The sequence below is a fragment of the Condylura cristata genome, unplaced genomic scaffold, assembly GCF_000260355.1.
Source record: "Condylura cristata isolate star-nosed mole 26May11 unplaced genomic scaffold, ConCri1.0 scaffold00022, whole genome shotgun sequence".
In the NCBI taxonomy this organism is placed as follows: Eukaryota; Metazoa; Chordata; class Mammalia; order Eulipotyphla; family Talpidae; genus Condylura; species Condylura cristata.
Window position 1 is genome coordinate 16,432,896 of NW_004567123.1, and position 23,214 is coordinate 16,456,109.

The 23,214-nt window shown below is 47.3% G+C and overlaps 1 protein-coding gene across 1 annotated transcript in view; it reads left to right on the forward strand.

The window, feature by feature from the left end:
• The window catches only part of TTI1 (TELO2 interacting protein 1), a 39,176-nt gene that overhangs the window by 10,425 nt on the left and 5,537 nt on the right, over window positions 1-23,214 (forward strand). The window contains exons 2-7 of the mRNA XM_004686951.2: window positions 1,233-3,568; window positions 7,542-7,754; window positions 10,850-10,998; window positions 13,776-13,916; window positions 15,800-16,004; window positions 16,331-16,418. Of these exons, the coding sequence (XP_004687008.1) occupies window positions 1,267-3,568; window positions 7,542-7,754; window positions 10,850-10,998; window positions 13,776-13,916; window positions 15,800-16,004; window positions 16,331-16,418 (3,098 nt within the window). The 5' untranslated portion in view covers window positions 1,233-1,266. The remainder of the gene's footprint in view (window positions 1-1,232; window positions 3,569-7,541; window positions 7,755-10,849; window positions 10,999-13,775; window positions 13,917-15,799; window positions 16,005-16,330; window positions 16,419-23,214) is intronic.

Below are 23,214 nucleotides of genomic sequence, written 5' to 3' on the forward strand. Positions count from 1 at the left end.
AAAGGGAAATCCCAGCACCAGTTCTGTCTGTACTGCGCAGGCGCCACCTAACCTGCCAGCCCTGTGCCCAACTGCAGGAGGGTTCATGAGATTAGGGACAGAGAGAGACAACAGAGATGCTTTCTTATGATCGTCTAATCAGAATCCCCTCGCAAGTAGGGCCAGAAAAAGGAGGAGGGGCTGGGAGAGGGAGACAGTGAAGGAGAGCAGGGCGAGGGAGGGAGGGAAACAAGAACAGAACTTGGTGAGCTCTAAGCCTCCGTCCCAAGCCCGCATCCCAAGCCAGCGTTGTGTATTTGTGCGTGTTTACGGCCTCCTGCTTCAGCCCAGTTCCCAGTACCCTTGGGCCACACTTTTATGTCTTCCAGCACGCTCTGTCCCCACAAAGGGAGTATTTGAGACTTTTACTTCTCTCAAGTCCTTTCTTTACCCCCTGTCTTATCTACTGTCAGCCATGGCTTTGAATTTCTCCTGACACAGAAAACAGAGGTGGCCTGGTATTACGTTGCTCAGCTTCTTTGCTATTTGCTGCGATCCTTCTCTCATGTTACTGAGTGCCAGGCACTCTTCTTGGTGCATGAAGTTGAACGTATCACCCACCCATGCTTAAGACATCTTGTATTCGTCTACAAGAAAAGGCAAAACTAATCCATACTGATAGGAGACAGAACAGTGGCTACCTCTTGAGAGGGAAAATAGAAATTGATTGCAAAGGGGCATGAGGGAGTTTTCTGCGGGGCCTAGAGTAATTCTATGTCTTGTTTTGGGTGGTGCCTAGTTGGGTCTCACTATATATACAAATCCATGCTCTAAAGACTAGTGCATTTTACTCTGATTGTTTTACTTTCTTTAAAAAAATTGAAAATCTTCGGTGGCTTTCCATCACTACCCCAGGTGAAAACCAAACTCTTTAGCACTGCACAGAGTCCTATTCCTTCCTCCCTCGGGTCTTGGCTCAAGCATCTTTCCCTGTGAAGCCCATCCTGGCCGTCCCTGGTCTATGACACAGTCTTTCCACACCCAGGGATGGAAGCGTAGCCTATCCTAATTCTTGTTTTCCTATCCTGTTTCTGAGCAGGCTGTATTTCACTGTGCATATGCTCCCCATGCCTTCTGCAGTGACTGGCACGTAAGTCCCCAGTGAGTGTTGACTGAATGAAGCAAATGCACCCTGAATGTACTTTGAGCTTGACCCTCGTCACTGAAGTTTCCTTCCTTCCTCCAACCTGCAGGATGTTTCCACAGTGAGAAGAAGCCTCTGGCACCATGGCAGTTTTTGATACCCCTGAGGAGGCCTTTGGCATCTTACGTCCCGTCTGTGTCCAGCTCACAAAGACCCAGACGGTGGAGAACGTGCACCATCTGCAGGCGCAGCTGCAAAGCGTGAGTGACTCTGCCCTCCAGGAGCTGCAGCAGTACGTCCTCTTCCCTTTGCGCTTTGCCCTGAAGACCCCCGGTCCCAAACGAGAGCGCTTGGTCCAGAGCGTGGTGGAATGCCTCACATTTGTCCTCTCCTCAACGTGTGTGAAGGAACAAGAGCTTCTGCAGGAACTCTTTTCTGAACTCTCCGCTTGTCTCTATTCACCTAACTCCCAAAAACTTGCAGCCGTGTCCGAGGAGTTGAAGCTGGCTGTCATTCAGGGCCTCAGCACATTAATGCACTCCGCTTATGGGGACCTCATTCTGACTTTTTACGAACCCTCCATTCTTCCTCGCTTAGGATTTGCTGTGTCTCTACTGTTAGGCCTAACAGAGCAGGAGAAATCAAAGCAAATTAAAATTGCTGCCTTAAAGTGTTTACAGGTTCTGCTCTTTCAGTGTGACTGTGAAGACCACCCTAGGTCTTTGGATGAACTTGAGCAAAAGCAGCTGGGGGATTTGTTTGCTTGTTTTTTACCTGGAATCTCAACTGCACTGACCAGGGTTATCACAGGAGACTTTAAACAAGGGCACAGCATCGTTGTCTCTTCCCTGAACATCTTTTACAGGACTGTGAGCTTCATTATGGCTGACGAACAGCTCAGCAGAATCTCAAAGGCCCAAGCAAAACCTGCAGTGGAGCAGAGAGTCGCAGAGCTGATGGTTCGCAGGGAAGCCGAGTGGGTAAAAAATACCAGCGACAAGTTGACTATCCTGATTAAAAAGATTATTGAGTGTGTTTCCATCCACACGCACTGGAGGGTGAGGCTGGAGCTGATAGAACTTGTCGAGGCCCTTCTTTTGAAGTGCAGTCAGTCACTGCTTGACTGTGCTGGTCCCCTTCTAAAAGCTTTAGTGGGACTAGTAAATGATGAGCGTCCTGAAGTTCAAGCCCGGTGCAATAAGGTTTTGAAACAGTTTGCAGATCAGAAAGTAGTGGTCGGCAACAGAGCCCTTGCTGACATCTTGTCAGAGAACCTGCACTCGCTTGCCACAGCGCTTCCCCGCCTGATGGACTCTCAGGATGACCTGGGCAAATTTGCCACACTCTCCTTGTTACTCGGTTATCTGAAACTCTTGGGCCCAAAAGTGAATTTTGTCCTCAACTCTGTGGCCCACCTGCGGCGGCTTTCCAAAGCACTTATCCAAGTTCTAGAACTAGATGTAGCTGACGTCAAAATCGTCGAAGAGCGGCGTTGCAACTCTGACCATCTGAGCACTTCTCCAACATTGTCAGCCTCGCAGACACGGAGCCAAATGCAAAGGAGATATTTCCGCTTCTTCTCCGATGAGCGAGTTTTCCTGCTCTTGAGGCAGGTTTGTCAGCTTCTTGGTTTTTATGGGAACCTCTATTTGCTGGTGGATCACTTTATGGAACTGTACCATGAATCTGTGGTCTACCGGAAGCAAGCTGCCATGATTCTTAATGAACTGGTTGTAGGGGCTGCTGGGCTAGACGTGGAACATCTTCATGAACAACATAATAGAACAAACCCAGAGGAACTGAAAGAGATTGTGATATCTCTGTTAGAAGAATACACAAGCCAAGAAAACTGGTATTTGGTTACCTGTATTGAGGCTGAGGAAATGGGAGAGGAGCTTCTGATGAAGCAGTCAAGCCTCCAGGCCATCACATCTGGTACCCAGACCTGCCAAGTTACAGCTTTCCCTTCCTTTTCAAGACCAAATCCCACTGTTTGTTCCATGAACAGTAACATCTGGCAAATATGCATCCAGTTGGAAGGGATTGGCCATTTTGCATATGCACTAGGGGAAGACTTTCGTTTGCTCTTGATGTCAGCCCTCTATCCAGTCCTGGAGAAGGCTGGAGACCAAACCCTGCTCATCAGTCAGGCAGCTACCGGTGCCATGGTGGACATTTGTCACGCTTGTGGCTATGACTCCCTGCAAGATCTGATCAATCAGAATTCAGACTACTTGGTGAACGGGATCGCTTTAAATCTGCGTCATCTGTCTCTGCACCCCCACACCCCAAAGGTCTTGGAAGTCATGTTGCGGAACTCAGATGCTCGTCTGCTTCCTTTGGTGGCAGATGTGGTTCAAGACATCTTGGTCACCCTGGACCAGTTTTATGACAAGAGAGCCTCTTCCTTTGTGAGTGTGCTGCATGCGCTGCTGGCAGCATTAGGTACATTGAGAACCCTTTTTCATGCTAATTTGGGGGACAGCTGTATCCTAGTTTGCCTGATCTGCACCCCCATTATCTGTGGTTATATTACGCAGGACGTTATTTGAACAGCCGTCTGTCCAGTCCCACATGATATAGTCGAGTTCCATTGCTGGTTGGTTTTTTCTTTTGAACATTCTTTTAGTAGTGTCACTCCCCTCTTGAGCTCCTGATCTACACCAGTGGTGTAAACGCTGCAAACTAAACATAAACGCTTTTACTTTACAGATTAAAAAAAGGCTAAGGCTCAGAGAGATCCTGCACAGCCTGACTCGCGTTACAGTAATGCTCAAAGACAGAATTTATAACAACTTTGTTCTTTGCGACATGCCAACTGCTTCTGATAATACTTAGAGATAGCAGTGTCTGTGCTGCTGGAAAACAGAAATGACGTGAATTATTCAGTCCCCAGAAAATCTAAAACTTTCTGTGATGATGGAAATATTCTGTGTCTGTTCTGTCTAGTACAACAGCCACTAACGATGGTGTTTAATGAAGCCGAGGAGCTAAGATTTTAATTTTAATAGTCCCAGGTAGTTAGTGGCTGCCCTGTTGGACAAATCAGGTCTAACACTTGCCTTTAACCTTTTAATTTTGTGAATTGGTTTGCGTTTCTTCCCTTCGTTTCTTTTGGGTATCTATGGGAGGTGTTAGCGGCCATTAAAATGGCAAAGTTTGGAACTAGAAAGAAAAAGAACTTTTCAGCTGGACTGTTGGTCTAATGCAAATGTTCTTCATTCGATGAAGAGTACTTGCCATATGTCAGACACTGCAAAGTAATGAGAATACAGTGAACATAATGTATAACTCATGGAACATTCTTGCTTCTGCAAGAGAGAAACAAGTAAACAAATCAATAAGGAGACCATTTCAGATTCTAGTAAGCACTGTGAAGAAAATAAGACAACTCAGTGCAAGGGAGGAACCGGGATGGCTGCCTGAAGGAGAGAGGTCAGGTAGGGCCTCTCTGAAGAAGCGATGCTAGAGCTTAGGCCCGACCCTGAAAAGGGCTTATTGTATCCATGGGGCTGGTACATTCTTTGTGGTTTCCAGAACATCTGAGCAAGAGAATAGCAGGTACAAAGGCCTGGAGGAAAAAAAAAATGGTCTTTGGAGAATGGAGGAAACATCATTGTGGAGAGAGTGGTGCAGGTTCAATTAGAAAGGTGTGTAAAGACCGATTCTCCAGGACCATGTAGGCTAAGGGAAAGGGCTTGGATGTTCCTTTGCAGCCTCTCCAACACCTGTGTCCTGGGCTAGTCCCTGGGACATCAGCACTGACCAAGAGGAACCTGGTCACAGAAGGACGACTTACACATTTTAAACACGAATTGGCTTCCATAGTCCAAATCTAGCCCAGACTTCTAGTGCTTTAGGGAATCCTACTACATTTCGGTTTGAGATTGAAGAAATATATTAAGAAAAGGCCTATTACATATCTCCTCTCAGGAGGTATGTCAGTTTGGGCCAAAAAAATTGAATTGCTTTGAATTGCTGATGTCTGTGGTAATCTCTCAAAGAGAAATCCTGTGTAGCACTTTTTCTTTAATGGGGATGGAGGAGGAGGGGTGTCCATTGCAGAGGAAAATGAGGATGGTTCAGATTGACCTGAGAGCCTTAGAGGGAATAAAGCCAAATCAGGGATAGCTTTCCCCAAAGTTCCGAGCTAAGAGGCTACATCTGCGTTTTGATGGTCAGCAGAGCCGAGGTGGCCCCATCCGTCAGCAGGAGTCAGGAGCTCGCCGCACGCTGGCAGAGCCATTTGTTGGTGAACCCATGGACACTCTGGGATGAGTGTGGAAGTGTGGTCTCAGAGAACCTCCCAGAAGCCTTTAAAGAACCAGAGTGTGTTTTAGGGAATTGAGTTACCATAAGCACCGTGTTTCACAGGCATTGATTGAAAAGCATTAGGTAGCACAGTGAGAGTAAGAACCATCAGATAAATTACTGCTTGGCATCCACTGCTGGCGGCAGGCTGGTTAAATAGGAAAAAAATAGGACAACTGAAAATAAGAAAGCGGCCGTGCGCGTGTGCGCATGCTCGGCATGGGAGGCGGCGCCACCTCCGCACTGCAGGCTGGGCTGCTTGGTGTTCCGAGTGGGCTGGAGGCAGCCCTTGCTCGGCAGGCGCCGTGCTGCTTCCCCGTCTTAGGCTCCCTCCAAAAAGAAATGAGTATCTTTGTAGGTCATTTTGAGCGTGTCTAAGAATCTCAATAGGGCAAATTCCGAAGAGAAATACTGCCTTCGAGAGTAGTACATTTAAATTTTTTGATAGACAGTATCAAATTGCTCTCCAATGAGGTTATACTAATTTAACTCCCGTCAGCAATAAGGAAAGTGCCAATTTTGCCATGCTCTCACCCACACTGTGTATTACCCAGCTTTTTGATCTTTGCTAATCCAATAGGAGAAAAATAGCACCTTATTATAATTTAATTTGCATTAAGAGTGAGGTTGATCTTCTTTTCATATGTTTAAAAGCTATTTGTGAGCAAAGACTAATGGTTAACACTAGCCTTAAATCTGGAAATAATCACGATATTTCTACTCTCGGTATAATGACGGATCCTGACTTCAGCCAGCTGGGAATGCCAGCCGGTAGCGCTCACGGTGGACCTGGGGATGGGGCATGGAAGAAAGGGCACACGCGACCCCACACACAAACCTCCAGGGGCAGCTGGAGCCTCACCTCTGGCATTCCCACTCTGCTGCTCTCAGTTCCTGCGCTGGCACCTCCCTTCCCCTGATGCTCTGGCTCTGTAGAAAGCCCCGATCCCTGGTAAAAAGTAGCTACCTGAGTGTAAAGGTTACCAGATTCTCCCCCTCCTTACCTCAGCCCTACTGCTTTGCCTTCTTTACCAGATTCTCCCCCTCCTTACCCCACCCCTACTATCTCAAAAGGAAGGACTTTCAGGCTGTTTCTTTTGGTTGTCCCATTCCTTTGGTATTACGATCTTCTATTCAAGTGAAACCCCAGGTGATCCCCAGTATACAAAAATACTTGAAATTGGTGAAATTGGAATTGCCCTAGTTAAAGAGGGGCTAGACATCCAGAACCTACCACCTTGTTAACCTGCTGTCTCATGGCACCTGCCCTATTGTGAGCCTGCGACATATCTGTAAAGCCCATTTTGAAAATCACTGGTTCGAACATGATACATAAGGTTCATTTTTGTGGTGAATATCAGAAGTATTGGTATATGGCCAAAGAAGGAAAAGCTTTGGAAATAAAGTGCCCATCTTCAGTACGTCTGTGAGAAATACATGTATGACACTGTGTCCGTTCTCAAGACTGGAGTTTGTCTTCTGCAGTGAATTGTGTAGCCTTTTGTCCCTTGAACACTTCAGAACATTCAGAATATGTGTGGAGCACCCATTCCGTGCAGGACATTTTGAATTTCCAGTGGTGATCAGTAGGAGGGCATGGAGTCTAAGAGGAGATTCCAACACTAACAGTGCAGAAAATAAATAGAATAACTATGATGTGTTGATCTGAAGGACATGGTGCTTTAAGGATACAAGGGACCTTAATTAGATTAGGGAAGGGAGATAAGGGATAACTTTACTGGGCAAGTTTTATTTGTATTGAGACATGAAAAGTAAGTTGACATTAACCAGATGTGACTACGGGGAAGAGATTCCAGATATCACATGCAAATGCCCTGGGACCAGAGAGCCCCTGATGCATCAGAGCAACTAGAAAATGACCAAGTAAGGAGCTGTACATGACAAGGTTGGAGAACCCAATAGAGCCTGGGTAATGCAGGGGCCTTAGCGGCAGCAGGAGAGAACATCCTTTGGTAAAGCACTAATGCCTGTTGTCAGCGACCTGGGTGCTCTTTGTTACTTATTTTCTGCACCTGAGGGGAGAGATCAATTATTGTACAAAGATGAGTGACAGTGCAAAACAAAAAATATAACGCTTTATTTGCAGCCCAGTGGTTTCCAGACACAGACAGTCTTGGGCAACCCCAAGAACAGAGTGTACGGGAGGAGGGAAGCCATTTGAGGCCAGGACCAGCAGTCCTGGAGAAAGGACCCGAGAAGAATACCACCACAGCTGACGACATTGAACAGTTTTTGCTGAACTACCTCAAGGAAAAGGATGTGGCAGATGGAAATGTCTCCGATTCTGATCATGAAGAAGGTAATTATTATTTCTTATGGCTGAACTGTTTCCTTCTTGAAAATTCTTTTTTTTTTTTTTCTTAAAGATTTATTTATTTATTTATTTGTGCATACACTGGTATACAGACCAGACGTGCAGGGGTGGTGAGATGATGCACCAGAGACAGAGTGGGGAACAGAACAGGTGGATTGACTGAAATACACTGCTCAGGGGAGCAGTGGGCTGAGGAGAGGTCTGTGGTGCCATGTGGGTCAGCTCCCTGGCTGAGGATTGAACTTGTGATGAAGCGGCTGCGGCTAGCTTCGTAGTGCTGTGCTTTAACCCATTGTGTCACCAGGGAGGGCCCGAAAATTCTTTTTTACAGTTAGCTTGAAACACATAACTGTAAAAAAAAAAAAAAAAAGAAGAAGAAGAAGAAAAAGAAATAGCATTACAGAGTTTGGAAAGAAGTCACTTACCACCCCACCACAGACAGTCTCACTTTGTATGCAGTCTTCTGCCACTCTGGTTTATTGCATCTTTTTATATGGTTGCGCTCATAGTTTTAATGCGTGATGCCCTTTTTGCACTTAGTTCTATAATAACTTTCCATGTTGCTATAGAGTTTTCACAATTAATGGTTTAATAGCTGCAACTAAATATCCATCCCCCTGTGGGAAATTTAGGTTGCTTCCAGCTTTTCATGCAAAAACAGTGCTACAGTGGATGATTTTGTCCACATGACCTTTTCTTCCTTTTTGCATAGTTCTTTATAAATCCCAGAAGTGAGATTTCTGGGTCAGAGATACGAACATTATTTTATCCTTGCCAAATTGCCTTCCAGAAAGGTTGTATCAGTTTACATCTTCTTATAGCAGTGTACTTAACTCTGGTTTTACCATACTTGCCAACAGTGGCTATTTTACTTCTAGCTTAATTAATGGGTGAAAAATAGTTCTTGTTATTTTACTTTGCATTTCTTTGATTACTGGCAGATTGAACACCTTTATGTATGCTTCTTTCATAAGTTTATGCCCACTGTCTCTTCAGATGCTTTGTCCATTTATTTATTGGTAGAGGATTTCAGTGTTTTTCTTACCAATTTATATGATAAAGGAGAAGGGAGTTCAGTCCAGTTGAAGCTCTGGCCTGTTGTTTTATTCACAAGCTCAATCTGGAGCTTCAGGTCACGGAAGGATTAATAAATTATTAGAACCTCCTCTGCAAATATAAAATGCCAAGTCATAATGAGCTTGGTGGTCTCAGAACTATCCTAAATCGAACTGAGTCCCAAATTAGTTTGTTAGGTTGGAATCGAGCAGATTTCTTTTTTCATTTTTCCTTTTTTTTTTTCCGGCAATCTCTGCTCTGAGACTCTGATGAACTGAAGCCAATGCTTCCAGGATAACAGGAAATAGTAGCTCATTGCAGCTAACCGCAGCAAATTCTTTCTAAATAGCAGGGAAGCAGCACAAGGCCCAAGTAATGATTTTTGTGGAGTCATGTCATCACTCTCCCTAGAGACAGTTTTCTGATCAGAAATCTATCAGGCTTTTTCTTTTCAGTTTTGTTTCTTAAGCCAACCCAATTCTCCTTTTTGTGAACTGCACCCTTCACTCAAACCTGGAAGCCCTGAAGAAGGGGGGCGCGTCTTGATGCTTCATAATCCGGATTTACCCTTCTTATTTGAATTCTAGTATTGTCAGGGAATCCATTCTTTCATGATTAGGATCTTCTGGTTTGAGTTGATGTTTGCTAGCAGCGGACTGAATGAATCAAACCTTTCCTCCAAAAAAGAAAATCCACATCCTTCAAATAGCATTCTACAATTGGAGAATTTCAAACAACAGACCCTTTTCTGGGAAGGAAAACACAGCCTTATCATTCTTATAATTATCATTCATCAAGCACATACTATGCACTTGGCGTTATATAGAACATTCGTGTTGTGTTGGTTTGACATCCGTTTTTTGTTTTAAGCACAATAAAAGCACCTTGTGTATTGAGGTCCTTTCTCCAAGAAATCCAAGCATTCTACAAACACATTTTCATTTATCTTTTTAGCATCTGTTAGACAGGTGTGGTTGCTACTCTAAGATTCTGTTTTTCCTCCAGAGGAAATTGAAATGGGAAAAAGTTAAGGGAGTAATGTTCAGCTCAATGGAAATGAACACAACCGGTAATGGGGGTGTGGGGAGCTTGGAGCTATAATTAGACAGAGGACATTTTTTCAGGATAGGAATTTAGCCTGATTTTCAACTCTCAAGTCTTTTTATTGTTGTTTTAATTTACAAACTTAAACTTGTCTCATGCAACCACAACTCTAGGCAGTGATAATAGCTGGTGGCGTTCCTCTCAACAAGTATATGAGGTATGCAAGTTTTATTCCCTTTTCAGATGAGGTACTACAGCAAGAGAGGAGTTGCTAATGGATTGTGGAGACGAGGCCTCCTTGTGAAACCCCACCCCTGGTTTCTTCACGCTACCCTGGTTCTGTCTCATACGGAATGAGGCTTCATCTTGACCAGCAAAAGGTCTTGCAGGCTGGTGGAAAACACAGACAGGTGCCCCTTTAGTCCATGATGAACCAAAGAGGAAGTGAAAGAGAGTGAAGGGCACAGCAAAAGCTTACCAGGAAAGGTCCTGCCTTGGGGTTCCAAAGGACAACTTTATATCCCTCTTTTAAGTTTTTATTTTAAAATTTTATTTACAGAAATTTAGAAAAGAGGTACAGGAGAAAATGAAAATCATCTATTGTGTCATGACCCCATCTCTTAATATTTTGGTGTCCTTCTTCCAGTGCAAAAACTTATGTAAGAGTACTCATGTGCAGTAACGTAGCCTGCTTTTTCACTAGTGTTACCCCATAAGCGTTTCCCCTTGTCATTAAGGTCTTATTAGGATCCTTCTTACGTGAACATAGATTTATGTTGTTTCTACATAATCATTCCTCCTTGAGTGACAGAGGGTTTCCCCTACTTTTTAGCTGTTGTAATTAATTTGACTCATAGCTTAACCTTAAAGTCAGTTCTCAGACTCTTCCCTGTGAGTCCTCCTGAATCTGAGGCTGGGAGATCAAGTTGGAGTCGGACCTCTCTCAGAAAGCAATGTCCCCTGCTCTGCTCTTCTTCCAGAGGAGCGGTCAACCCCTCCCAAAGTGGACGAGGACGACCCCGGCCCCAGCGTGCAGCCAGCACTGCCGGTGCAGATCCAGATTGCTGTGGACGTAATGGAGCGCTGCATCCACTTGATGTCAGATAAGAATCTGAAAATCCGCTTGAAGGTCAGTGCAGCCTTTTCCCTGCATTCACACAACAGCAGGACAGAGTTTGGGCTGGTCGGCAGTGACGACACAGATGGGCAAGTAGCTGCCCTTATCTCCTGGGCCATGTGTGGTGGCCAAGGGAGAGCTTCAAGAGGAACCTGTCTGTGGGGTGACAAGCTACATCTCTGTAGCAGCTTACATGCCAAAGGGGAGCAGAGTCCCCTTTGTGGAATAAAAAAAAACACAAAGTTTTGGAGATTCACTGGCTCTCAAAATAAAAGAAAGCCCTCTGCTTAGGGAAGGGTATCATTTTCTAAGCTGACTTAAGACAGGATGCAGTTTTTAATACTTTGAAGTAGTCATTCTTCCAAGGCTAATGCTAGCCCTTATCTCTGTTTGGTTCTGTCCCCATTTTCATCCTAGGAAAAACACCAATACTTTCTTAATCTTACATCTTCGTTTGCTGGCAGATGCCCAAGCAGCATCCGCATCAGCAAAGGCTTAAGCTAAATGGCAGTGACTCCAGTAACAGGACAGTGAGGTGGGGTGGGAATGGGTGCAGAGCCTCAGTATCACCTGGGGGAGATCTTGTACCCCCAAGGAAGCAGCATGCACCGGCCAGTTCTCTCCACCCCCCAGCAGGAGAAACACAGCCGCCGTGGTGAACTGCTGTCAATGGCAGGAGCACACGGACCCCCCAGGGGTGGTGCGCTAGGAAACCCTGATCCACGGATTATCTCAAGTCTTGGGCCCTGTGTTTTGTGGAATTTGTTTAGTCTTCCCAGAGACACTTCTTAATACTCATCTGTGCCATTCAGAAAGCACTTGTCGCGTGTCCACGGCATGCAGGACTTGATGGTAGGTGTCTGGTCACCGAGTTAGCCAAGTGCCTGCCCTCGTAGCTGCGACACACACTCCGCTAAGAGCCTCAGCCTTGGAATCAGACCTGCACACCCAAGTTTACCTTTTTGAGTCTCAGCTTCTACCGCATTGAGTTCCAGATTTTAAATAGGAACCAAGTACCGCCAAGTGGGCGTGTATGCTCATTCATTTACTAATGTTCACTGAGCAACAGGTCAGACAGAAGGAGATGAAGCAGATGTAGTTTCTGTCTTCATGGAACTTCCCTGTCTGTTGTGGGGATAAAAGGTCACACACAACATACACATGCAAGTTGAGGAAATGCTATGAGGGCAGTGAACAGATTCTGTGGTAAGAAACAGTAATGCACCCATGCAGCAAACAGTACTGGAAGCCTACTCCACCAAGTCTTGTTGAATAAGAGCGTCTGTTCTGATTTAGACCAGGTTAGAGAAGGCCTCTCTGAGGTGGTAACAGGTAAGCTAAAACTTAAAAGGTTGAGGAGAAGCCAACCAGGCAGAGAGGGAAATGCATGTCTTTGAATGAATGAAGGATGACATAACTTGCCCACTGCGTGACAGAACTCAAATTCAAAGCCAGTCAGTGACACGAAAGCATTTCCACTCTCCTGCTCTGCTCTCCACTCTATCTGAGGTATCTGTTACTGTCCTGCCTAACTACTCACCCCTCAAGGGCAGGGGTGAATCTTAGAGTGGACTTGCACATAGTGACTATCCCATGAGGGCTTTCAGTTTAATGTCGCTGGCTTCCCTCTCCTGACTGACTGTTCCCCTCTCCCGCCCTTGGGGGGCAGCCTGTCTGGGAGGAACGCTGAGCTGACTGGTTACCACCTCCTGGGACACCGAAGCTTCAAGCTTTGAGATATAAGAGCTCAGAAAACATTCTCTGGGGAGGCAGGAAACCCCATTTACATCCAGGCTGCCCAAACCTCTTTTCTGAGGGTGACCTACATCTCTGATGCCTAACTGACCTCTCCAGTTAGAAGTAACACTTTGTCTCAGCGACCTCTCAGTTACTCCTCAGTTAACTCCTGTTGTTCCTGTCTCCGTAAGCAATACCTGTATCTGCTCACTTGCTACCCTGAACCAAAGCAGCTCTTTTTGGTTCCTCCTCATCGCTCCAGTATTGAATCTTTCAGCAGTTTAAGTCATTTCAGCTCCAAACCTTCATCTCCCTGCCTCTGCCACCACCACATGACCACATCACTTTCTTCCTCTCGCATGGACGTGAGTGGCTTCCTCACACGCCACCTCCACACTTCTCTCTCCCTCTCCAAGTACTTTCCTCACTCAGCAGCCAGAATGACCTTTTCAGACATGGATCATATCTTGTCACTTTCCTACTTAAAACATTTTGATGGCTTCCCGGTGCTCTTACTACAATATAAAAACTCTTTCGCCCGCCTTGGTGGTCCAGCCCCCCCTCTGCCACTTCACAGGTGCCCGGCTCCAGCCGCCTGAAGTCTACAGCTCCCCACCCCCAGGCCCTCCTGGTGTCTGTCTCTAGTCCCGGAACTCACTCTCTCACTCTGCATGACAAACTCCTACTCACTTTTTGGTCTCATTTTAGATGTTACTGCCTCAGAGAAACCCTCCCACAGTCTGGAGAATTTACATCCCTCTTTTAGTTTCTTTGGATTTGCACCCTTTACTTTTCTTCCTAGCCTTTGACACAGTTGCTAATTCCTAACGTGGCTATTACCTGAGTAAGGTTATTCTCCTTGACTGGAAGCCCCATGAAGGCAAAGGCACATGTGATTTGTTCCTATTACTTAGCCGTGCTTGACATACAGTCGGGACACAGTAAATATTCACAAAATGTGTTTCTAAATTTTTTTCTTCTGAAATGGTCACGTGGGCCAGTATCTGATTTCAACCCTTAACTCTGCTGAAATCAGTCCTGTTTTCTTTCAGGTCCTGGATGTGCTGGATTTGTGTGTTGTTGTTCTGCACTCGCACAAGGAGCAGCTCCTCCCCTTGGCTCATCGTGCCTGGCCCCCGCTTGTGCACAGACTCACAAATGATGACCCGCTGGCAGTGCTCAGAGCCTTCCAGGTACAGCGCAGTGAGTGACCCCCGCCAAGCCTGCCGGGTGGGGGCAGTGAACGCCGAGCTCGCTGGTGTCTTTTGAGCTTGGTTCTCTTTTTAGCTGATTTTAATGTCATGTGCCTTGGAGAAAATACAGAAAAATAAGCACAAAGAAGAAAATAAGGATCAACCTCCTTTGAAATGTGAAGCAGAGTGAATTAGTAGATGAGAAGCAGGTGAACATCTGTGATTGCAGCCGTCCCCCTCATTAGCACACTCTTGCAAGGTAGATACGACTGCCTCCAGGTTCAGAGAAGTTAAGGAATTTTCTTTAAGATCACAGAGCTCAGAGCCTAGACCTGTGAGTTCAGCCCCCATGTTCTTTTCAAGAGTCAAGATGAAAAAGCCACAGTTCCAGCAGTGGGCACCGCCTGCCAGCCCGGCGGCAAAGCCTGTGACCACCTGTTTTCAGGAGGGCTTGGGACAGGGAGCCCCCCCTTTCACATAGTGTCATCGTCAGCGATGAGTGGAACCGTTTGTGAAATACTTTGAGAAGTCAAAATCCGTGCCTATGTGAGGCATTCCTCTCCCTGGCTTCGTTTGGCTTGTAGTAGCAACGCATTTTAGCATACTTGTGTATATCCTTCGGTGTTCTAAAAGCGCACAAGGTAAACCAGCGACATGTTTACCGTGGCAAGATACACATAAATTAGAAGTAGGTGAGCGTGATGGTGAGGCAAAGAAAAAAGGTGTGTGGGAACATAAAATGAAGTCAGGAATTCCACTGATACAATCACAAAATATTTTGGTTTTCTCTCAGCTTCTTCGGCATATGCTGAACCAAAATACAACCTCACGTTGAAGGCATAGAAAACTGTTAATATTTTTTTTGCCCAAAGCAAAACACACAAAGTGACAGCTGTGTCTGTGTGTGTGTGTGTGTGTGTGTGTGTGTGTGTGTGTGTGTGTGTGTGTGTGTGTGTGTGTGTGTGTGTGTGTGTGTGTGTGTGTGTGTACAGAGAAAACAAGAGAAAGAAGGAAAGGGGAGGAGGGGAGAGAGAGGAAGGTTTTGCTAAATCTTATTCACATGTGTGAGGAACTGACAGTGAGTGTAGAAAGATGAGAATCTATAAAGATGAGGCTGCCTTTCCCTCCCAGGTGACGCCTGAGGCCTGGAGCACTCGGGCAGCCAGCTGAGGGGCTTGAAACAAGCGCCTGTTCTCTGCCAAGTCAGCAGACACTCTCATGCTGGTTATGCCTTGCTTACCAATTCTTAAAGAAATTTCTATTATCCTCAGTCTTGTGCAGCGGGGTAAAACCTTTCAATATGTTCTGCTAGAGAAAGTTTAAAACGAGACATGCAAAAAACTGCCTGTTGCAAAAGATGAAGAGGGTGATGTGCATCGGAGGCGGCAGATGGGACGGGGACTGGCGCGGCTCTGAGCACGGGCCGCCCTGACCCCGCCGGCCCCGCCGGCCTGCCCTCACGGTGCTCGCCTGTGCCGCCGCTGGCCTCGGTGTCCAGCTTGGCTCAGCTAGTTGAGCTAAAGGGACCAGTCTTTTCTCGAGGGGTGTCACGAAGATTCAAGAGATGATCTATGTGGACTGCTTTCAGCTCTCTTTACAAAAAAGGGAGGAAATAAGGTATTAATCATATTATTCATCCAACCCGATTCCTTTGAATTATTTTCCATGTAATCTGTATTTATGGCTAGAAGCAGCCATGCCTTGAGAGCAGAGACCTCCGAATTCATAACTGTCAGAATCACAAACCATGGGCAAGGAATTAACAGCAGTAATTCTATTTTTTTCCAAGCAGAGACCTAGATGAAATTGAATTACCAAACATTTTTTAGCTCTCTGGCCGCCTTGGCGATGTGCAGTCACTGGGCTAGGGGCTGTTTCTGCAGGTTTTGCGTACGCTGGGAGGCCAGTGTGGCGACTTCCTCAGGAGCCGGTTCTGCAAAGACGTCCTGCCCAAGCTGGCTGGCTCCCTCGTCACCCAGGCTCCCGTCAGCGCCAGGGCCGGGCCAGTCTACTCCCACACGCTGGCCTTCAAGCTGCAGCTGGCTGTCTTGCAGGGCCTGGGCCCCCTCTGCGAGAGACTGGACCTAGGTAGGTACCCGCCAGTCTCACCTGGACACAGACCATTCATTCTGCCGTTCCCCTGCTCATCCCCCTCTCCGGCTAGTTGTGTCCCCTCATCTTTCTTCGCGCACACACCCTTCAGTCATTCTTGTTCTCACTCATGCACATTCATCCTGATATGTTGCTTTGGGGTTTTTTTTTGTTGTTGTTGTTGTTGTTGTTTTTACTTGCAGGATGCCGTGAAAGGCCCATGGCATCTTGTCTGGCTATTCGATTTCACCAGACAGCAGTTGGTTACTGCTCATCCCAGGTGAAGTCTGAGGCCAGAGCTTGTTTTGTTTCCCTCTCTGCAGGTGAGGGTGACCTGAATAAAGTGGCTGATGCCTGCTTGATTTACCTCAGCGCCAAACAGCCCGTGAAATTACAAGAGGCTGCCAGGAGGTACGTCTGCTTGATCATCCGCATCTCTTTACGTTTGTTCTAAATTATAGATGATTTGCTAATGGTGAGCAGAGTTGAGGCATCTCTGCTCTTTCCTCTCCTCTCTTTGCCAGGTTAAGATGGTTTCTTGAACTGTGCCAACTCAAGAGATGGTATTTTTACTAGACACATTTCTCTTTCTAAGTAACCTTTTCCTCTGCTGCAGTGTCAGCCACAGTCCCAAAGCAGGCCGGCAGTGTGCCCATGGGACAAAGCACTCTCCTGGTCCGAGGCCCCATTCCTTCATCACCAAGTGACCTGGAACCTCTGAGCCTCGGCTGCCTTCTCTACAAAGTGAAAGCATTGAATTGCTGCAGGGCCTGCAGGGCCTGTGCAAAACCGGGCTGTGCGAGCAGGCGTGTGGGTGCTTTCCTCTAGCAGAGCTCATAGCAACCATCTGAGCACAGTAGGAGTCTGCACCAGGAGAGGTCATGAGCCTCTGGACTCATGGCTTAAGGCCCTTTTCCAACTCTGAAATGAAGTGATTCTAGTTTCCAAGAGTTTTGCTTATTAGAGAGTAACTAAACCACCTCTAATGAACTAAGGGGTTTTTCTCAAATGCTGGAACTCTATACAGCAGCACCCCAGGCTTGAGGCCCAAAGTGCTCTTGGGCCCCCTCTCACCTCCACTCCTCCCAGCTAGGTGCAGCCTGTGCCCTGAATCTGCCACCCGAGGATGCCCACACCTGAGGGGAAAGCCCTCCTGTGTGCTGGGTCTGTGTCCTGCTCTGGACCCCGAGCGACCGGGCCCTGCCTCAGGCCTGTAGGCAAGTGCCCCTGAATTTTGGCAGTGCAGGCCTCGTCCATTCCCCAAAGGGTGAATGGCTGCACGGGCTGTGACCTGAGGAGAGCCGACTTGCTCCCTTAGAGACCTTCCACTCTCTGGGAGTGAGGGAAATAATCTTTTTCAATTGATTGATTGTCCTTTGCAATTTTTGCTCTTGATTTCCCTCTTTTCTTTAGTCTCTTTCTCATCACATCCCCCAGGCCCAAAACCAGTTGTGTTTTCTCCAGTACAGAGGCCTTTCCCAGCCAGCATCCCGTCCCAGACAGCCTTACTCCTTACAGAACCAACTTAGAGGGGAAATAGTCCTCCCTGGGCAGTGTCCCTGACGCTAACTGTGCTGTGGTTTAAAGTACAACTGAGGAACATACCGAATTTATCTTGAAGTGATTCTTTTGGCTGCCTGTGCGAACCAAGAGTTGCAGGAACGGGATGTTTCCCGTTCCCTGTCCCCTTTTGCTTTTCCTGCGCTCACACCAGACCCCCTTTCAGTTTAGACCCTTCAAACAAACAGTTGTGTCCATTATCTTTTTGTTTCCCCCCCCCCCTTTTTTTTCTCTTTAAAAAAATTAAACCTGAAATTGGACATTGCTGACCCTAGAGTTGGTATTCAAGGTGCCTGGAAGGAGGAAAATGCGGCCAGTGGGCCAGACCACTTGCCGGCAGGGCCTTTGTTTGCTCCAGCATTCCATTCCAGCTCGAGAGATGACCTCCCTCTTGACAGGCTGGGAGGGGAGGAAGCGCAAGGTTGATTGCTTCACGTACACATCATCTGCGAACTTATTTTGAAGTCAGGGGGAAAAATCAGTGTTGTCCTTGATCAGGAGCTGATTTGGCATCTTGATTCAGAAACTAATGAGCTCTCTAAATGGAAGAAGCCTGAGACAATGGGAAACCTGGTCTCTTTGTGAGCCTCATTACCAGAGGGAGTCAGAGACAGGTGGGCAGGTTACTGCTGAAACAGTCACACCTACAGGGACTGATGGACAAGGTCCCCTGAAAGAGACTGAGTCCCCAGCTCAGCAAATGGCTGCCCTGCATCCACTTGGTTGCCCTTAATTGTCTTCTTTCCTTCATAACCCACCTCCATTCCAGAAGTGAAGCCTGTCTACCTAATTTGCAAAATCTCTTAAAACTGTCAGCTTCTCTTCAACCCCAAACTAGGCCAGGCCACCCTTGTCTCTTACCTCCTAGCCGCTTCACCAGCCCCTGCGTCTACCCTTGTGCTCTGGGTATCCCCCCCACACACTCACTCATGGAGAAGAGAGGCTGCCTTTCTTATTGAAGGCCAAAGGCGGAGCCCTAAGCCGAGGGTTACAAAACGTCAAGCCTCTCTCACTATTCAGAAGGACCAGTAAAAGCCAGTGATGCCCTGGCTTTCTCAGAGGTAGTGAGTTTCCAGCACTGGACAGATGACCAGCTGCTTTGGAAGTGGCCCCTCAGCCAGGGCTGGCCAGGCAGGGGGTGTCTGCCCAGAGGCCTCCCTCCACTTGTAGGAGTGGAGCGGCAGCCGGGTCTGGCAAGTGGGGCCTGGGGCCTCCAGGGGCTGCCTCCTTGTGGGCTTCGGCCCCTGACAGGTCCTGTGTGCATTACTGTTGGATTTTTCCTTCCTCCTGTTTACTTTACGGGCTCCAAAGAATGACCAAGATTGTGTTTGCTTTTTTAATTTGTTTTATTAAATATAGCCTTTGTGGCAGGCTTTTACATCCAGGCAGTAAACTCTAGAAATGGAAATTGATCAGGGTGGCTGATATAACTGAGGCTGTAAATGCTAAGAAGGGAGATGCCATTCCAGTTTAATGCTTTTATCTAGCGAATGTGCCTTGCACAGAGGGGTGTAAATCTTGGAGCTTGGGAGGAGGGGAGCGAGAGGGGTGGGGTGTAACCTTGCTGTTTGTTACCACCAGGTGTCACTGTTAACTGGCTGTGCAAGAAATTTACTGGCTCCCCCAAAGTCTACCTAGTTAATAAGTTCAATGGATAACACATGAGAAAATCATATTTGGAGTGTGGAGGGAGGGGTCAGCATAGTGTGAGTTGTAAACAGACAGCATCCCTTAGGGTAAGCACTGGATTACAGAACAATAGGTCGCATTGGCTACGCCCCCCATTTCTGTCTAGGCTGAGGCAAACTTAACTGATTTAAATTCCCAAGTGGCCCTGGAAGCCTCCAAGATATCTCCCAGCATGCAGTGGGCCTCCACAGTTCTTTGCTTTTCTGGTCATGGAGCTTTTCCTTCCCATACTTGAAAGGAATTTGAGATGAGAGCACATACCCTAAATTTCTGTGTTTTTCCTTCAAGCTAGCACATGCTCTCAGCCTGGCTCAACTAAACTCCGTTAAAGCCACAGTCCTTGGGCCGGTCTCAGAACAGCCTCAGAGAGTCGCTGTTCTTATAGCTTCAAATTAGCCTTCTACCCTGGAATGAAAAGGAGCAAGCCTAGGCAGTACCTGTCTTTACAAGATGAAGTCCATTCCCAGTGAGTCTCACAGTAGAGGAACAGTAGTTGCCACCCCAGGCCTTCCATTGCCTGCTAACCCCAGCCCCCAGTAAGAATGCCGGGTGCAGCAGGTAGCAAGTGACCAGCTGGTTCACCTACTGCTATGCAGGTCCCAGGTACTGCAGTCCTCACTGGGGTGGAGTGACCCTTCCCAGTTTCCTCCGCCAGGACAAAGGACACCAGTCCTGGAGGTGGGCGGACCTAGTTCAGATCTAAGGGGCTCTGTGACCTTGAGCAAAAAGCTTGGTTTCCTCACACCTTATTTCCTTCCTCCATAAACCAGGAGTAGTGATGACGCTTTCCTCCTGGAGTCATGGTGCAGATGAACTGCATTACGATGTGAGGGAATCCACTCAGTGCTCATTCACTCTGCTGTCGGTTGAGGAGCGGCTATGTGCCAGGCACAGAGAACAGGGCCTCTGCCCCCCGTGCTTACTTCCGGGGGTGTATTTGCGCACACACGCCTATGTGGGATGTATGTAGATTCATCAAATGTACGCAGCATTGTGTCACATTCACACTTGCCTGCTTCCTCTTTCCTAAAATCCGAACCAGGTTTTCACCTCAGAAGGCCCTGGTCTCTGTTAATTGTGCCACCTCCCTCTACTGCCGTTCGCATGAGAAGTCAGGACCGGGTTTGAAGGTTCATTTCCTGACTGACTTCCCCGCTTTCTTCCTAGCAGTAGGCTCCCAGCCCATCAAAGAGCCAGCCGGTGCCTTCAAACCCTGGGCGAACACAGACCGGTGCAGGCTCGTTCATTTCATCCCTGTCAGAGCCCCGACTCCTCTCTTTACCCACACGTGGGCCTATTATATCTGAACAGATCAGGAGCCACAGAGGTGATCCATTAGTTCAGCTGAGCTTGAAATTAGTAGCTCGTCCCTTTAAATGGTACGGGCAGTGTGTCTGAGCTTGGGCTGCAGAGCTGTTTCCCCTTCGGATTGCACCAGCATGGAAATGAGAGCACTCCTCATATTTTTCCTTTTGACATTTGATTAATAGTTGACAAATCCAGACCCAAGTAGTTAGCTTTCCTATTATCCATCTTTTGACAGGCCTTGCTGCTTTTCTTTTCAAGGCTCATTGTTCTAAAAATACACCCATATCTGAAGCTGTTCACAGTGCACATATAGGCATGATTTCCTGGTGTCAGAGATAAGAGACATCTGCCATGCAGATTACAAACAAAGTGGGCTGCTGCGCTTCAGAGCGAAGGCAGGCACCTCTCCGCCGCTTAAATCAAATGCCCGGTCCTTCCCCGGCCTCCTTGGTGTTGTCATGCGATTGATCATCTGCCACGGTCAACTGTTTCACCACCCAGTGGGAAAACCAAGTGTGGGGTGTGCATGGGAGGGTGTGCCGTGCTGCTGGGGAACCGGGGCGGCCTGGAGCAGGTCGTGCCTGGGAGCGGGACCCCGGCACAAAGTGGATTTCAGGTTCCCAGAGCCGTGGCAGGCCCCAGGCAGCCGTTTCACCCTCTGCGGGGTCTGTGGGCTGCCGCGAGAGCCAGGCGGCTAACGCGAAGGTGGCGCCCTCGGCACCAGTGCAGTAGCCGGGGAAATGGCCCCCTTGAATTCTTATGTGTGTCTTTGTCCAAAAAACGCTTGAGGGACCCTTAGGAGGCAAATATACTGTGTTGAGAGAGTTGAAAGATCTGAAAGATTAATACAAAGTAAGAGCTGGCCTCGGTTGCTGCTCCATTCTGGTGTAACTCTGGGCAAATTAATTTACTCCTCAGAATCTTATCTGTGAACAGTTTCCTCATCTATAAGACTAGAACAAGCGCATCTATTATTTTCCACCTTGTAAAATTATTATATGAATTCGGTTATGTCCAGTGTATTAATTCTTTAGCATAAAATATTAGCACAGAGTAAAAAAAAATCAATAAAACAATAAATAGTTGTTTATCACTTAAACTTCCGCCTTCTTCTAAAAAAAGACACAGGGCACCTTATAAATTAAGTGCATGCAGCAAAGTGAAAAGGAAGTATAGAAATTTTTCAAAAGGGAAAAGAAAAGAGGAAAAACAAGATAAAGCCAAGGTTGGGGTTTCTACATGAAGTGCAGGCCTAGAACTGCACCCTCACTGAGATGAGCCTTAAGTGTGGTTCTGGGCTTCCCAGCAGGCCAGAGGAGAGGTGTGGTGTGCATCGCCCAGCCATTACTGAAACAGGAAAAGGGCGTTTCAGAAAGAAGCATAATGTCCTTGATACCACGCCCCAGGAGCTTTTTTCCTGGGTCTTCCGAGATGGGCACAGGGTGCTGTTTGGGCCAGTGCCCCGGCTGCCTGCAGTGGATGCTTACATGTCCTTCCCAGGACTGTTGCTTTGGGCATGCCTCGGTGGGGCCCGCCGGCTCCCAACCAAGCCCTGGCTCCAGGGAAACAGCTCAGGTAGGGCCGAGGGGACTGGCCACTCTGAAGAGGTCTTTAGCCGCGCGGGCTTGAATCTTCCAGGTAGAACAGGAGACACTGCATGCGGCCTGAGAGCACCACCCCCTGGGCCGAGACCCCCGTCACTGCCATGCTGGGCACCGAAGGCCACTCTGAAGACTGCTGCCTTGCAGCAGCAGCATGAGATCTGGAGCTGGCCAGATGGAAGGGGCTGCTTTTTAAGCCCTGCCCCAGTGAGATTTAACCCCTCCTAGATTCTGGCTTATTTTTGAAATGCCGGTAACAGATTGGGCCGCTCAGTGCCGTATCTTTTTAAATATGTACAAAACAATGGAGTCGTTCCACTGTGCTTACAATACTTTGTCTTGTGGCATTTTAGGGGCTTGATTAGCCTCGTAAGCTAGCTGCTTCTGGCATTCATGGCTTTAAATCCTGTCCCTGTTGCATTTAAATATTTTTAATATAGGTCTCTTCAGTGTGAGGATGTGGATTGGAGTGAGATCGATAGATGAATGAGTTTGAGCGCGTAAATATAGTTACCTCTAACGACTATGTGTGGCTGCAGAGGTAATTGGTAGTATTTATTTGGAAGGTAAATCGTTGCTTCAAGTCATAATCCTCCATTTCCAACATTTAGAAACAAAAAAACGACCTCCATGCAGGAGAAGATAGCTAAATTGAACAGCAAGAAAGGACAGGCTTGAAATACTGGTTACCCAATGAACCGAGACCCATTAGAGTAAATTACCAAGTATAGAAACATCGCCCTGCTGCTCCTGGCTGGGACGCATGACACCCCGAGCATCCATTTGTTTAAAAGGAAGCACAAGGCCTCGCTTGTGGCCTCAGCTTGTGCGGAGTCAGGAGGGAAGGGGTGGCCAGAGAAGAGAGTCATATGGAGGAGGTTGTGCTGGGGAGGGCCTAACAGGGAAGCTAAAATAACTCTGTGGAGGTGCCTGCTTTCCAACAAGTGAATTTCTTTTCTGACTGCATTTAGTCATGGCTCTGTAGACACAGGCATGCGTTCCTAAAGAGACATCCCTGAATGACTTCTCCAGAAGCCCTAAACAAACAA